General features: G+C 37.5%; 1 protein-coding gene across 1 annotated transcript in view; it reads left to right on the top strand.

Annotated features, from left to right (window-relative positions):
• Positions 1 to 16,473, top strand: part of DDX60 (DEAD (Asp-Glu-Ala-Asp) box polypeptide 60) — a 41,073-nt gene that overhangs the window by 5,964 nt on the left and 18,636 nt on the right. The window contains exons 9-23 of the mRNA XM_010015977.1: positions 1,016 to 1,177; positions 2,532 to 2,634; positions 3,610 to 3,725; positions 4,772 to 4,935; positions 5,933 to 6,185; positions 7,014 to 7,181; positions 9,234 to 9,382; positions 10,736 to 10,885; positions 12,301 to 12,420; positions 13,839 to 13,934; positions 14,676 to 14,791; positions 15,312 to 15,457; positions 15,634 to 15,743; positions 15,846 to 15,950; positions 16,037 to 16,165. Of these exons, the coding sequence (XP_010014279.1) occupies positions 1,016 to 1,177; positions 2,532 to 2,634; positions 3,610 to 3,725; positions 4,772 to 4,935; positions 5,933 to 6,185; positions 7,014 to 7,181; positions 9,234 to 9,382; positions 10,736 to 10,885; positions 12,301 to 12,420; positions 13,839 to 13,934; positions 14,676 to 14,791; positions 15,312 to 15,457; positions 15,634 to 15,743; positions 15,846 to 15,950; positions 16,037 to 16,165 (2,087 nt within the window). The remainder of the gene's footprint in view (positions 1 to 1,015; positions 1,178 to 2,531; positions 2,635 to 3,609; positions 3,726 to 4,771; positions 4,936 to 5,932; positions 6,186 to 7,013; positions 7,182 to 9,233; positions 9,383 to 10,735; positions 10,886 to 12,300; positions 12,421 to 13,838; positions 13,935 to 14,675; positions 14,792 to 15,311; positions 15,458 to 15,633; positions 15,744 to 15,845; positions 15,951 to 16,036; positions 16,166 to 16,473) is intronic.

Genomic DNA, 16,473 nt, shown 5'->3' with positions numbered 1-16,473 from the left:
AGGAATGAGCACTTTTTCCTAATTACCCATGTAATGATACATTTTATGGCATAATAGGGAAACTTCTTTCTATAGCCAAGTCTAAAAGATCACATGTGAAAGTGTCTTTTGCCAGTACTCATTCAGAATACTTTACCGTATCCTGTCTTCTATGTACCACATGTACATACGCAGAGGAAGAGTGATACAGCATAGGCAGTAAGAGCTCTGGGTCACTGTTATTGAGTATTCTCAACCATTTGTTTTTTAGCCAGTTTTCTATCCATTTCATTTTGTCTTAGTGCAACACAGAATGGAAACCAGATACTATCCTTAGTGTCACTGTGACATTGGATAATATCTTTAATTTCAGATGAGATTGATTCAAACAAAAACATGTATTATCTTACAAATACATGAATTTGGGAACCGGAGCTTTGAGAACACCATCAGATGTGTTAAGATTCACAAAAAAGTTACAACAGCTGACAGAGCAAGGAAGTAGGGAAGAAGATTTGTAGCAGATGGTCTTTCAGAGTAATTCCATTTATCTGAACTCCTCTGGCATGAGTTTGTCCGATAGTAAACCAGAACACTTTCTTTATGTGTCTAGTCACAAGATCTCCTGTATGTACTTCAGTAAAGCAAGTGCAGAGGAATTTTTAAAGGAAATATAAATTAGGAATATGAAATGTAATACCTATTAGTGGGCGCTAAAAAAAAATTCAAGATCCTACCCTGCAGGAGGATAGCTGTGGAGCTTGTAGACTTCTGCACATAGTTTAAATCATATGTTTTTGCCAAAACACATCTTTTTGGTACATATAGTTAGTTATACCTGGGCTATTAAAAACTGTGAGTGTATATCATTCTGTTCTAATTTGTTCTGATGACCAAAGACATTGGATAAGACTGAAGTCTGTGTCTGATGCTGCATAGGTGAAATAGGTAGGCTCTGTTTGAGGAAACTTAATTTTAAAGTGCTATTTTAATTATTTTTTTTCCCCCTTTCCCTCTTTCTTGCTTCCCTGTGCAGGATTAAAGTTCAAAAAGGAACTGGGGAAAGAAATGGAGGATGCATACCGATGTTTGTGGGACACTGTAAGAAAATTGGCTGTGAAATACAGTTTTGGAGATGCTTTTCCAATACGAAACAGCTCCCGACCATTTCTTGATCAGCAACATACATTTTTTAGAGGTATTCACAACTGCACATATTAGAGAGTTAGAAGCATGATCTTTGTTGCTATCACTATAAAAGTTCTAGCAGTAGTGATCTGATTTTATCCTGATCACAAATCTTATCCAAGCTCCATGGATCCTCTCCTCCTTCCTTTCAACACACTAGCAGAGCTTACTGCTGATGCCAAAATAAGTGTGACCAGGCCTTATAGGTGAAATTCTGACTCTACAGTAGACAGCAGAAATATTGTTGTTGGTTTCAGTAGGAATCTGGTTTAGTTCCATGATTGCTAGCTCAAATCTATTGTGTGTATTGTAAAAAACATAAGGATAAGTGCAATACAAATAATAGTAAAAAGCATAATAATTACTCATAATTAAAGTAACAATTATACTGGAGGAAGAATGCCTCTGAAGAGCATCTTTGTGTATGTTGATATAGGGTTATACAGATATTGGGCATGGGAGCAGTAAACTAAGTGAAATAAACAATCGTTGCCCTAATGGCAGAGAGTCCAGCCATCACTGTAGCTCATATTGCAGTCCTTGAGGACTGTAAAAATGTGACTTGCCTGTAAGTGTGTTAAATTAAACCACTATCCTGTTTAGTAGCCTGTAATTGGAGAAGTGCAAAGTTGGCTCAGATTGTTTTCTTCCCTTACTTACAAGATCTGTTCTGAATATCTGAAAGGAGTAGGTAAAGACTTTTGCCTGATACCTGATATTTCTTGAGAACCAGTTTTGTTACAACCTTCAGAAGTTTGGTTTTATCTTTAAAAGGAAATTCAGTAAAAGCTGGAATATAATTCTAGTTAAGTTTGTGGGTATTCTTCTGCTAGTTTCAAAGATGTCAAGTGGGCTCTAGTGGGCAAAAACCCACCCAGTTTCTTTGTTATCCACGGGATATTAAGACCCCTTCTGACACAGCATTTGTGTTGCCCATTTTTGTATCTCCTTTGGACACCTTGGAGACTGAAGTTATGGCTAGGCTTCAAATGTGTGAGGAATAAACAATGTTACATGTCATCTCCAGTCATCTAATGCAAGTGCAGTTGAAAGTGCATATTTAGGAGACTATGGTCTCCTAGAATCAGTGCAGAAAGTAAATGCCCGTGAGATAGGATAGGTTGTAGCATTTGAAAAGTTAGTGTAGGTGTCTGAAATGGATCATGAGAATATCTGCTTGGAAGCATAACGATGTCTGCTTCTTTCTTCTTTCCGTGCTTGAGAAGAAACAGGAAAAGGGGCTGCTGACTTGTAGCAAATTTTGCTTTATAGACTTTACAGTGCAACTTGGCAGAATTTTCAAGTATAATATGCAATTATATATATTCTTAACTGAACAATATTTTTTTTTAAAAACTGTAAAGAGTATGAAGAAGAAACTCCTAACATTGGACTAATCTCAGTGGAATCTGATCTCGTTAAAGATTATGCTGGAGATGTTTTGAAAGACCTACCTGTTTTAAAAAGGTACGTATAGGAGTTTTATTCTAGTGAAATAACATACGGGCTTATTTTCTGCTTCCCTGCACTTTACATCCATGTTATACTCAATTTGCACAAATGTAGAAGTGCTTTCGCTATGACTGGGTAAAATTTCCCATTTACATGTACTCGTAACTGATTCGGAACAAGAATGGAAAAGAATGAGTATGTCCATATTTTTTTTATGCTGTTATTGGCGTTATAGTCTGTTGATTCTTACTTTATATTTTGGAACTGTTTTACTGTTTTTCTAAATGTACAATTTGTCTTTGTAAAAGCTTATTCTAAATTGCAAAGTTCTGATTGATTTCGGGAAAAGGCAAACATTAAATGAAAATACTGGAAAAGTAAGAAGAGATTATCCTTTACGTCTGCTCTGCTGCTTGTGGAACTGGTTTCTGTGCTGCACAATGAGTGTTTTTTAGGCAACATACAAGTTATTTAGTTGCCTTGCAATCTGTGATTAATCTGTATGAAAATAAGTGACAAACTGGGGTTTTACTTCTGAAATTTCTGAAGTAATACTTTCTGAAAAACTGAGGGAAGAGGAGCCCTAGAAAGCTGGATAATATTCAAGGATCACCTTCTCCAAGCTTAGGAGCAATGCATCCTGACAAAGAGGAAGGTTGCTCAGAGAAGTTGTGGATGCCACATCCCTGGAAGTGTTTAAGGCCAGGTTGGATGGGGTGTTGAGCACTCTGATCTAGTGAAGGGTGTCCCTGGCCATGGCAGGGTGGTTGCAACTAGATGATCTTTAAGGTTCTTTCTAACCCAAACCATTCTATGATTTCAGTATATTGACATAATATATTTGGTGTAAAATTAAACCCTATGTTGATTTTCTGCCACAGTAAAATTGTGTTTTGATAAATATCCTTTGTTTGTTTGTTTTGAATGTTTCATTAGATATGCCAGAAGATGCTTGTAATTTATGCTCTGCTTAATGTTTGTATATTTCAGCAATGATCCTGCAGTTACTTCACTTGTTAAATACAAGGAATTTGATGAGCTTCGTCACTGGCATTCTGGCAGACCTTTGACTGAGGAATATGAGCGAGTACGGTGCACTGCTGATGGTAAGAAAAACTAACACAAAGCCCATGTGTCTGTGTTGGCTAGAACAATATCATAAATGTTTCTGTGGTTTTGGAAAAGGACTTATTTCAGAGAATAGTTGCTGCTCTGCAAATACTTGTCAAATCAGAGCTACTGCAGTAACTAAATTACACTTAAGCTGATGTGCCTGTGCATTGTGTGTATGCTTTGTGTATTATCTTAAATAGGTCTAACAAGTATAACAGAATGAGTACTTGGGGTAAGGTGTTCATGTTACATTCCCATCTGCTTATCTTTCTGACTGGATGATTTTTTTGCATTCTTCAGTGCACTGTGATTTCAATGGGAAGTTTGCAGAATGTAACCTGTGGAGTAGTAGCTTGAGCACCTTCTGTAATGTTGGAGTTCAAGGTTTACGTCCGTCTATTCCAACTGAAAAGAGGGCCCTCTGTCTCCTGTACATGAATGCTCTGAATGCTGGCATGTGTCATTTCAGTCTGTCTTGTGAAAAACAGAAAGATCAGAAACTGACTCATCATTTTCATTTTTAGGGCAGAGAGAAATACCTAGGCTTGAGTGCAGAAATATTCATGTGCTCAGTTCAGTATCTTCCATTGGCTAGCATACATGTTCTTCTGGAAGCTGTATTTATTTATGCTCTGATGATGGACTCTTGTTTTTGTGGGGAAGACATCTCTTTCTGATCATCTGAATTGCCTTTGGAAGACACCTTCCTGTTTTCACGGCCTGTGTGAGAAGCTTGGGCATTTTTCTCAAATAGTTGTAATTTCTTTCCAGGCATCCTGCTTGTGAAGTTTTCCAATATTTTAAATACATGCTTGAAGTAGTTTGAATTTGAGTCTATTGCCTATCTTTCAGATAATTCAAAGTACTATTGCATTTCAGTGAGTCTTAACTAGCCAACCTCATTCAAAATGTGGTTTTGGCCTTTAGGTCAATGAGAAAATTTAAGGAAATTTATCCATTGCCTAGTTATCTTTTCTTGGAAATAAATGAGGCTGGAGTTCTGTCAGAGTGTTTTTCAATCAATTATGTTTGCTTGCAGCGAAATCCAAAGATCCAGCAGAAAGAAGACAAATTCAGAAGTTACAGTATTTTCATCATTTTTACGGAAGCACTTTGGAAGACACCACTTCAAAACTTATTGTACAGCAAAAGGATGTGCCAGGGAGTGCTAATGCTGCGGTCAAAAAGACCCAAAAGAAGCATGTGAGTATATTCAAGTTGCCCTTTCCAAATCTTTTTTCTCTTATACAGAAAGGATTTTGACTATATGAGTCCCATGGCTGAAGTTTTATGTTCTCAATGCACTGGGAGTTCTTGGTTGAAGAGATTTAAATTGCCTTTGTACTTCAAATTTAATTAGCTAATTGGCAAATGTGTTTTTATTCCTAGTTAGAATTAGCCATGAGTGATTATATTTTAACAGGCACAAGTAAATAAAAAACAAATAAATAAATGCGAGCTCTGTAAAGGCTGATAGGTTTCGGCTCATTGCCAGTATTATAATGTGGAGTGAAAGAAAATGAGGTTAATGAATTTAATTTTACTTTAAGAAACTGATGAGGAATACAGGAAGAAACATTATTCAGTTATTTATTTCCCTGCACTATTTGGAAACATTTTCTGTGAAAGATCCTTTAGATATTGCAATTAATCCTAACTAGGTGAACATTTTCAGACATGACAGGGTATGTAGACTGTACTTGCATACTCATGATCAACAAATACTGAGCAACAGTAACTTGAGTACTACTTCACAATAGCCTGTACTATGGATTGTAGATTATTTTATATACAGATTTTTACAGGTAATTCAACAGGACATAATTTTGTTAACTTCGAGTAATGTTGAATGCTTAATTTTATTTAATTTATTGAAAAGCATCTCAATACAATCAGAATTACCTATGTATAAATCAAGACAACTGCTCTTTTGTTTTTCCACATTTGTGCTTTTTTATACTGTTTGTGAAGCTTTACACTGACATAAAATTAAGGTTTTTTTGAGGAATGTATATTGGGATTCAGAAATTGTATCTCCTTCAAAATGAAGTACTAATTGAAATGATTCACAAAACACAATGCATCACACAGATTAATTGAAAACTCTAATGTACCTTCTCTGAGTTTATGGCTTAGCTTTTTTAAATGATGCTTGCAGACAGTGATGATTAGTTATAAATATTTTCCTTTTATTGGTTAGAAAAGCAAAGCGGAAGCAATTGCAGAGGAAAACAACAGGCGACTAAGGGCTAAAGAAGAAAAGAAAGAAGAGGAGCAATGGAAAGCCTTGTGTATACCAACTGAAAAAGAAATAAAAGCAGATGTGACTGTTGGAATAAATAAACTGGAGAAGTTTCTCAAGACCCTTAAAAGTAAATCTGTGAAGTTCAGTGTAGAAATGACAGGACTGTCTGCCTGTTTAGAAGTGTGGAAGCAACACTGCAGAACACAAGGTACGATAGCCCAATTCACGTTCATTATTCAGCTTCCACTCCCTTTCACCAGGAGTGACTGACTTGGACATTCTCAGCTGGAATAAAGATGTGTAAATACAGCCCTCTTTCAGTAGCATGGAAGGTGGTTTTAAGTATTAACAGGCTCTGGTCCACTTTTGCAATTAAAACATCCTTTGAGTCAGCTGCAAAGTAGCCAATGAACTTAGATTGTAGATGCTTTCCTGTTTTGCTTTGTAGACATTGCATACATAATTTATCTTATTGTATATATCTTTAATGATTATGTATCGTGCACACTAAAATGCATCTGTATTGCAGAGGATTGTTTAATTAGCTGAGGTGGTTAGCTCACAGTCTGATGGCGATTTGTAGAGAGATCTGTGCTGCCATGGTTTACTGGCCTCCTGGGTCACCAGAATGAACTAGTTCAGTCCATACAGTCAGGAGAGTCCAAAGAGACACTGCTTTAAAAGTGTTGGGGAGAGTTGTAAACACTGGAGTGAAATATGTTGCTAATAAGATTGAGTGACAAATGTGTCAGTCAGGAAGGTGAAATGGGGGAGCTCAGTTATTGCATAGATGTCAGAAGTGTAACTTCTCTTTATAGCTGAGTGTGCAGAAGCAGATAGAATTATTTGGGTGGTTGGACTTCAGTAGCACTGCTTGTCAGAGGTGGGTTGTCTTCAAATAAAATTCATTTTTTAATTGTCATAAATCTGGTTGGATGGATGAGGTCTGTCCTAAAAATACCTAATATTGGAAAATTCCCAATGATAGGATCAGCTCCCAGATATCTGTAGGATTTTTTTTTTTTTTCTTTTTAAGGCAACAAAGATAAAGATTTAAGCAAAGCTGTTCAAGTCATGAGGAGACTTCACATCCTCCTTGAAAAATACCAAGATATGTTGGAGAAACCACATCTAGAAAAGCTGACCAGATGTCTTAGATATCTTGGATTTGAAAATTTGGCATGCTCCCTATCTGGCCAGGTAAGTTTGTAGACTGTAATGATTCTCTTATAAAACCGGATCTGTGGCTGAACATCAACAGTGTTTTTTTAAGCATTGAGTAGCGTGTAGAAGATCTGTATTGGGCTTATTTTATTTTTTATTGTGCCATAGATTTGGGAATATCTATTCTTGCTTCAGATACTAATCTTTTTAGTTCCACAGATCATTTCTCTCCTTGATAAGAGAGCTAGCTGGCACAATAGAGCACTTCCCTTTTAGTAAACAGAACTTTATATGGGTGCAAAGACATCCTTTGAAACAAACATGCATTAATATTTGCTCTAGTTAATCTGCTTGAGGCCTTAGACATCTCTGAGAGGTACCTGCTGTTCAATTCATCACATCAGCTGAACTCCGCATATTAAAAATAACTCTTATAAGCTAAGTGATGAGGAGCTGCTCTCTAACTGGCCCAAATGTGCTACTTTAGAGAAGGAAATCTTTGAGCCTGCAGTAGATGAAAACTAGTTTGTTTGTTTTCATCAGTTATGGTATTACTGATTACCTCTGAAGGTAATTTTAGATACTATTTTGATTCCTAAATCTAAAACCTTGTTTGTCCTTCCTACACAGTTGAGACCACCAGTAGCTATACTGAATATGGCTCAAAAGTAATTTCTCTAAGGATTGACCTATTGCTTTTCTGCATGTTAGCAACCTGCCCACTGGCTGATTTAATGTTAAGAGTGGTTTGATATCTTTGTTGGTAGGGAGAGGGGATGCTAAAGTGGCTCTCAGGCAGAAGAGGTAGGGTGTAACTCTCAACCTGCAGAACATGAATCAATAGCAAAAGGAAGGAAGACTGTAGTGAACTGTAAAACCAATACCAGTCACTTCAGTGTCTCATTTTTCAGGCACAGTAGAGTTCAGAATTTTTGGAAGCTTGTTTCTGAAAAGTGTTTATCCTCCTTCCTTGAGGATCAGGACTAAGGTGAAGGGAGGAGGTGATTTCTTTTGTAAGAAACTTTCTTCCGTTGAAGAATGGAAATTATTTGTCTCTTTCTATGTGAATTCAGTGATACGGTGATTGTTTGCTCTTGGCAACATAGTTACTGTAAGGGTGTTTAGTGCCCCAAATAAATTATATTTCAGGATTTAGGATCGGAGGTCTCAAAATGTCTGTTGTAAAGGTTTGTGGTGATAGAAAGGTTATGTTGGCAAGTTTTATGTCTTGCTTGGAAGGGCTGAACATCAGTCAGTGGATTTAGGACCTACTTTTGCTTTTGCAGCTACTTGTTTCTGATGATTAATTTTGCAAAGTTGGGGGAATTTTAGGAATTACTGTAAACATTTCTTTCAAGAAATTGAATAAGTTTTGAAATCTCCATCCTTGGAGATAGTAAAATCTCAGCTGAACACAGCCCTGAGTGGCCTGGTCTAATCACATCTGCTTCTAGCAGTGAGTTGGATTAAATTACATCCAGACATCCCTGACAACCTAAATTATTATGTGATTCTCTCATCTTTTAATGTATGTTGTACATGTAATGTTTTTTCTACAGAGATTTCAGGATTAGTTGTTATAACTAGACACGTTCATGAATATTAAATTTGGTATGTCTTGGGGAATACAGGCACTGTTTAAAAATATAGTGCTATATGAAATCTGGGCTAACACTCAGTCTTTGCATTGCATTTCCTTTTGCAACTGTGATTCGTTGCATGAGGGATCAGGGCAGGCTGAAGTAGAGAAGTAAATGTATAATGAGAAGGCTCTAGCAGGCAATAGCTTAAAGAGGCTGAGCTTTGCCTGCTAGCCAGATTTATTGCCTCTTCAGACAACAAAAACACTGTAAGCACTGGTTATGGAAAACATAGTATTTTTGGGACATAGTCTCCTTTGAAGAGATACAAGCAAAGCACTGATATAAGGCTATTATGGTTTGGGTTTCTGCAAGAAACTACTTTAAAGTTGCCTGCACTTTTGTATGTTTTTTCAAAGCTTGCACAGTTCCACAAAGCAAAAGATGTGCCATTTTCTCAATCTCTTGCTACTTTCAAACCAGACTGAATTTTCATTTGACCTTATAGGCAGCAGAAAGTAATGATATGAAGATTAGCAACTATGCTGTCAAAGTGGGTCCAGCTCGCTTTCAGCTACAATACATGGATTATTACTTGCTCAGAGAAGAGAGGCATGATCCTGATCCCCGAGTGCAACATTTCATACCTGACACATGGCAGGTAATGAGATGCAAACTTTTAGCATAAAATTAATGGAAGTTACCTTTGATATTTTTTTTTCCCATTTAAAAATACCCATTATTATACTACTTGTCAAAAATAGTGTTGTTTAACAAATTTAATTTTGTGCTAAGTTTAACAAATTCAGTAGATCAGCCTGCATTCCATATTGTTCCTATACTGAGAGCTTTTCTAAAGAGCTTGGCATAAGGAATTCAACATAAGAAATGCTGAATCTGTGGGATTTCACTGCTTGTTACTGTATGTAATGGTGGTAGCACCCTATAATCTCTGGATAATCTCTGACTATTCATCCTCTGTTCATTGTCCCCAAAGAATTACCCATAGTATGACTTTACAAATAACTTCTCTGTCTAAAGCAGAGTAAGTCTAACTCAGATTTTTTTGTTTTTTAATTACTCGACTGGGGGGGCCATCTGAATTTACTGCTTTGCATCTCCATCTCTGCAAAACAATTGCTTAAAAACCAAGTTGGAACTTGTCATACGTGCTGATAGAGAAAGATAGGGTTAGGACTATTTCTGTTTCCTCTTCTGTACCCCTTCCCCCATCCTTTCACAGATCTGTGTAAGGTGAGAGAGCATGGAAGATGACCGTAATAGGGAAGGAAACAGATTACTAAAAGCTGTATAGGAGCAGAAGAGAGATTTGGACCATACTGATGTAACTATTATAATGCAAGAAAACAAATAATGCCTTACATAAAACAGCAAGAAATTTTTTACAGTGAAGCTGGTGAGGCACTGGCACAGGTTGCCCAAAGAAGTTGTGAATGCTGCACCCCTGGCAGTGTTCAAGGCCAGGTTGGACAGAACCTTCGGCAACATGGTCTAGTGTGAGGCATCCCTGCTCGTGGCAGTGGGGTTGGTGTTGATCTTAGGGCCCTTTCCAACCTTAACCATTCTATGATAATGAAGCTTTTGAAACTAAATTATACATTGCTTAGTTAACTGTTTTATTTTTTAACTTGACTGTGTCCCGGTTTGGATTCAGAAAGTTTCAGTATCAGTATTTCAGACCAAATAATTGAAATAGACAAGTTAGAATTTGTAGTTCCTTGTTCAGTGTTTGTTTTTTTGGGTTGTTTTGGTTGGGGTTTTTTTTGTTGGGGTTTTTTTTTTTTGTGTGTATTTGTTTTTTCTGCCTATTACCAGTGTAAGAATAAAGAATAGAGCCATAAACCAGCCAGGTTAACTCTGACTTTCTCTAGTCTAAAATCTGTGTATAAAGTCTATGCGCAAAAATAGGAGATGTTATCATAGAAAGAGCTGGTTTAATCAATAAGAACTTCCTAGCAAGACATTTTGACGTAAGTAACTTCTTTTCTCTTAGCGGGAACTTCTTGATGCTGTAGATAATAATGAGTCTGCAGTGATTGTTGCTCCCACTTCGTCAGGAAAAACATATGTATCATACTATTGCATGGAAAAAGTTCTGAAAACAAGCAATGAAGGCGTGGTTGTGTATGTTGCTCCTACAAAGGTAAAGTTGCATCATCCTACTACGTACTCTATATATATGACTATATTTCTCAGTGTGATTCTGAAACTGTTTGGGGGTAGCTTGTAACACAAATCTTGTTGAGATATATATATACACACACATAATTTTTTTATTAGAAATGGCATCTTTATGTTCTGTTTTACATGGAAACAGCATGTTTTAAAAAAATCTTTAAAATATTTAAGCTTACGTAGGATTTTTGTCTATTCATATTTATATAACTAATTTAAGGTCAGAAAAACTAATATATACAGAAGTGCTAAAAGTAACATTTTAAGTAAATGCTGAGAATGCCTCAAAGCCTACCAGAATGGTAAAGTAATGTTTGAATGGAACAATGACCCAGCAAGTCAACCATATCCTGGGCTGTATCAAAAGAAGCATGACCAGCAGGTCAAAGGAGGTGATCCTGCCCCTCTACTCTGCTCTTGTGAGACCTCACTTGGAGTATTGTGTCCAGTTCTGGTGTCCTCAACATAAAAAGGACATGGAGCTGTTGGAGCAAGTCCAGAGGAGGGCCACAAGTATGATAAGGGGGCTGGAGCACCTCACTTATGAAGACAGGCTGAGAAAGTTAGGGCTGTTCAGCCTGGAGAAGAGAAGGCTGCGTGGAGACCTCATAGCAGCCTTCCAATATCTGAAGGGGGCCTACAAGGATGCTGGGGAGGGACTCTTCATTAGGGTCTCTAGTGGTAGGACAAGGGGTAATGGCTTTAAACTTCAACAGGGGAAGTTTAGATTAGATCTAAGGAAGAAGTTCTTCACAGTGAGGGTGGTGAGGCACTAGAATAGGTTGCCCAAGGAAGCTGTGAATGTTCCAACCCTGGCAGTGTTCAAGGCCAGGTTGGACAGAGCCTTGGGCAACATAGTTTAGTGTGTGTTGTCCCTGCTCATGGTGGGGGGGGGTGTGGAACTAGATGATCTTAAGGTCCTTTCCAACCCTCACTATTCTATGATTCTAAGTCATCTTTTTCTCAGTAAGTTCACCATTAGATGCTTCGAGAGACAATTTCAGAAACTCTAGGCAGTGAAATATTTTTTTAATGAGTTAAAAACTCATTTTTTAATAGTTAAAAACTGACTTAAGTGCTAAGGCCCAATGTTTTGATTTTATCCAGAACTTATTTTGAATGCTGTTGAATTTTTGGATAGTGAAATACATGTTATTACCTAACAATCTCTATGGATTGTTTTCTATAAGCAAAAATATCAAGTACCATATCTTTAAAGTTAACACTGTTGACAGTCTAGACTTAACAGAACATGACATGGTATGTATTATAGTCTAGTATGTGAATATTGGTGCCAAAAAGGAATGCTTCTGCATGTCTCAGAATACCATATGTCTTTAGAGATACACTGTCTGGTTTTGTTAATGACCTGCTTTATTTAAGGCCCTTGTAAACCAAGTGGTAGGAACTGTATACAGTCGGTTCACCAAGAAACTTCCGGATGGATTGGTACTGTGTGGAGTCTTCACACGCGATTATCGCCATGATGTCATGAATTCTCAGGTACTTTTAATGGGTGTTCTAACACATCATAATAATGATTTATGCATTCTGTCTGGCTTCTGAAAATGTTAATTCTAATTACAGCAATTGTACCATTACTAAATACAAAGTTCAAGAAAAATCTAAGCTTACCTGTACTGCTTACTAGAAAGTTTCGGTATATGGCATATAACCTTACCTAGTCGTCCTTAGGGGGCATGCAGTTGATAACTTGCTCTGGTTAAAAGGAAAAACATTAAAATCCTTTGGTTGCCAACACACAGCAGGTGCCTTACAGAATTCCAGATAGAATACATCAGTAACCCTTCCCGTGTTCACTGATATAGTCACTCCATCGTAGAAGGTCACTAGGTTGGTCTTTCTTCTAGTGGAGAGCCCAGAACCTCAACTCTAGGTGTGGCCTCATCAGTGCTGAGTAGAGGGGAAGGATTCCCTGTGTTGGTTTGCTGGCAACACTCCCCCTAATGCAGCCCAGGATGCCATTAACCTTCTCTGCCATAAGGGCACATTGCTGCCTCATATTCAACTTGGTGTCCACCAGGACCCTCGGGTCCTTTTCTGCAGAGCTGCTTCCCAGCTGGATGGCCTTCAGCATACACTGGTACATGGGGTTGTTCCTCCTTTGGTATAGGACTTTTCACATCTCCCTGTTGAACCTCATGAGGTCCCTGTCAGCACATTTCTCCAGCCTAGGTCCCTCTGGATGGCAGCATGAGCCTTTGGCATATCAGATGCTCCTCCCAGTTTGATGTCATCAGCAAACCTGCTGAGGGTATGCTTTTCCGCATCAACCAGATCATTAACAGAGATGTTAAACAGGATCAGACCCACTACTGACCCCTGGAGTACAACTCTAGTTACTGGCCTCCAGCTAGACCGTACCACTTATCACCAACTTCTAAGCGCAGCCTTCCAACCAGTTTTCAGTCCAGCACTTTCACTGTCTGCTAATCTGGCCCATTCTTCAACAACTTGTCTACGGAGATCTTAGAGGTGGTGTCAAAAGCCTTACTGAAGACAATATTCACTGTTCCCCCTTCATCTACCAAGCCAGTCATTTCATGATAGAAGTTTGGCAAGGTTGGTCAGCCTGACTTCCCCTTGCTGAATTCATGCTGAATGCTCATGATGACTTTTTTGTTCTTCATGTTCGTTCTTGTTCTTCATGCTTGGAAATGATTTCCAGGATTGGTTATCTTCCAGGGCATTGAAGTGAGGCTGACTAGTCTGTAGTTAGTTTCCTGGGTTTTCTTTCTTGCCATTCTTTAAGATAGCAGTGACACATCATTCATGTAATCTTGCTTACCTTGAAATCAAATATGTATGTATGGTTTTGAATGCTTTTTAAATACAGGGTCTACTTGTAGCTGATTAGTCAGTTTACTTGAAAATAATGCTTTACGAACCTTTCATCTTAGATATTAGTGACTGTGCCTCAATGTTTAGAAATCCTGATGCTGTCTCCTCATTGCCAGAAGTGGGTCAAGCAGATACAATATGTTATATTTGATGAGGTAAGCATCTTCCGTAGTAACCAATGTAACAAATTTATGGACAATCTGGAAGAAAATTGCCAGGTTTTAATTACGTATATTATTGCTGGTTAAAAAAAAAAAAAAAAAAAAAAAAAACAAAAAAAAAACCCCCAAACTTTCAGGAATATTATTCCAGACTTAATTACTTTTTCCTGTTTGCTGATTGTGTTTATATGCTTCAGTGAAAGAACTTAAAACTCTGTTGGTCCTCAAAAGGACATATGTTTCAGTTAAAGCTACCAGCAGCTTCCTTTATTTTTCTCAAGCCAGTCAGCTGAAAAACTAAAAGCCACCACTGTATAGTCTCCGTGGCACAAATAGGACAGTACAGACTGGGACTGAACAGATTTCACATCATACTGTATTTGTCACTCATTCCAGGGGAAAAGTCAGTAATTAATCTTGCCAAATTTAGAATTCCTCCTGTGTTCTTTCTTGTGTATAAAATTAATTGCTAATAGTGCCAGTGAGTATCTGGGGTACAAACAGTGAATGTAGTATTGAAATTTTACACTGATTTGCTGTCCAGTGAAGTCTGGAGAGGGGTCTGCTAGACATTTGATCTGGATCTTGTGGTCATTTTCTACAATATAAAAATTATTCAGTATTGATCTTGCCAAACTTTGGTTTTTTGTAAAACACAAACCAACTTATGTTCTAGGTGCACTTTGATAAGGAACACTTCTTATTTTCTTTGCATCTTTTTTCCCAAAAACATAGGTCCATTGTCTTGGTGGTGAAATTGGAGCAGAGGTTTGGGAGCACCTTTTGGTAACAATTCGATGTCCGTTTTTGGCGCTCTCTGCCACTGTCAGTAATCCAGAACACCTAACAGAGTACGTGTGGGATTTTCTTGCTCACAAGAGCATATTTAAATCAGATATGAGTGGGTCTAGATAGAGAGGGCAACTACTATTGGGAGACAACTGATTCGGAGTTATATTGCTCTATGTATTATGCTACCCTTACTCCCCCAACTGACAAAAAATGGTACTGTAACTCTTAACTCCATAATGAGAAAAAGCGCTACTTGTTTCTTCAGACCCTGTAATTGAGCTGTGCAGAGGGATTTTGGTGGTTTTGCATCTGTTTGAATTGCCAAAGCCTGATAAGCACATTTGTCCATTATCCATCAGAGAAGACACCTCCACTATGTTTATATATGTATAATGGTGCTATTTCACATTTTTTATTTGCATCCTGGGATCAGCTCAAGAGCATTGCACTGAAGATGGTGATAGGGGATTGGAAATTATATAGGAGAAACTGAGCAGACTGTAGTTATTCATCTATTGTAGCTGTCGCACTTTTAAAATGTATTTTGCCACTTATTTTTATTTTATGTGTGCACTGTAGGTGGTTACAGTCCGTGAAAAGGTATTGGCAACGTGCTGAGAGTAGAATAGAAAGAAGCTCTACAAACTCTGAGAAGAACTTTACAAGAAAATATAAAGGGAAATCTAAAGTACAAGAGCAAAAGCAATCATACCGTGTTAGACTTGGTGCGTGTCACAGTATTTTGTAACTAAGAATAAATTCTGCAAAAACTTTTACCATGGTGTGTGAACATAAGCATATTTGGTTTTGAATTTTCTTATAAGTAAAAACAAGTCTTGCAGGAATAAGTACTTTTTAAAACAACCAAGTGCATCATGACAATGTTTTTGTCTCTTCACAGTCTTGTATGAAGAAAGATACAACGATTTGGAAAAGTATGTGTGTTCTCTAAAGAGCAAGGATTTTCTCATTGAACACTGTCATCCGTGTGCTGCATTAACAGTGAATCACGTAAGCATAATACTGGGGTCAACCTTGCATAGTAACTGTTACAGTTGGGTAACATGGATTCCATCAGAACGGTTATTTTTCTTTTGTTTAAACTCCTTGCAGATTGAGAACTATGGCATTCCATCAGATCTTTCTCTGTCTCCACGAGAGAGCATCCAGCTTTACGACACAATGGTAAAAGTCTGGCGAGGGTGGCCGAGGGCCCAGGTGTGTATACGCAGCTGTAGGCAAAATGGATCAAAATAAACTGATAACAAAGTACTGCAATGTTTTATATTAATGTTGTTTTCCAGGAGCTAGATCCTGAGGCATTCGTCTGTTTCAAGAATAAAGTAGTAATAAAAAAGGCAGATGTGAGGAAATACGAACAGGAACTGAAGAAAGAACTTAGCAGATGGATTGTTCTTGGCCAAAGACAGAAGGTAACAGTTATTACTGGGCACTTTGATATAATAATAATAAAAATAAGTAATAATAAAAATAAGTAATAATATAATGGAGTTTCTTCTCCCATAATTATTATTTATTAACTACTGCTGTACTGGGAAGATAAGCACTAATATTTGTAGCATTTCCATAAGCATTTTCAAGGTGATATTTTCATGGTTTTCTGTGAATCAGACTTCCGATACTGCTGTGAGATTTCAATTCCTGATTCCTTTAGGTAAGTCCTGCAGTTAGTGGGAATATTGTACCATAGCTCTGTTTCTTCAGTCTACTTTTTTTTTTT

The sequence above is a fragment of the Nestor notabilis genome, unplaced genomic scaffold (genome assembly GCF_000696875.1).
Source record: "Nestor notabilis isolate BGI_N333 unplaced genomic scaffold, ASM69687v1 scaffold14036, whole genome shotgun sequence".
Lineage (NCBI taxonomy): Eukaryota > Metazoa > Chordata > Aves > Psittaciformes > Psittacidae > Nestor > Nestor notabilis.
The sequence above is the reverse complement of the archived record's forward strand: the minus strand, read 5'-3'. Positions and strand labels throughout refer to the sequence as shown.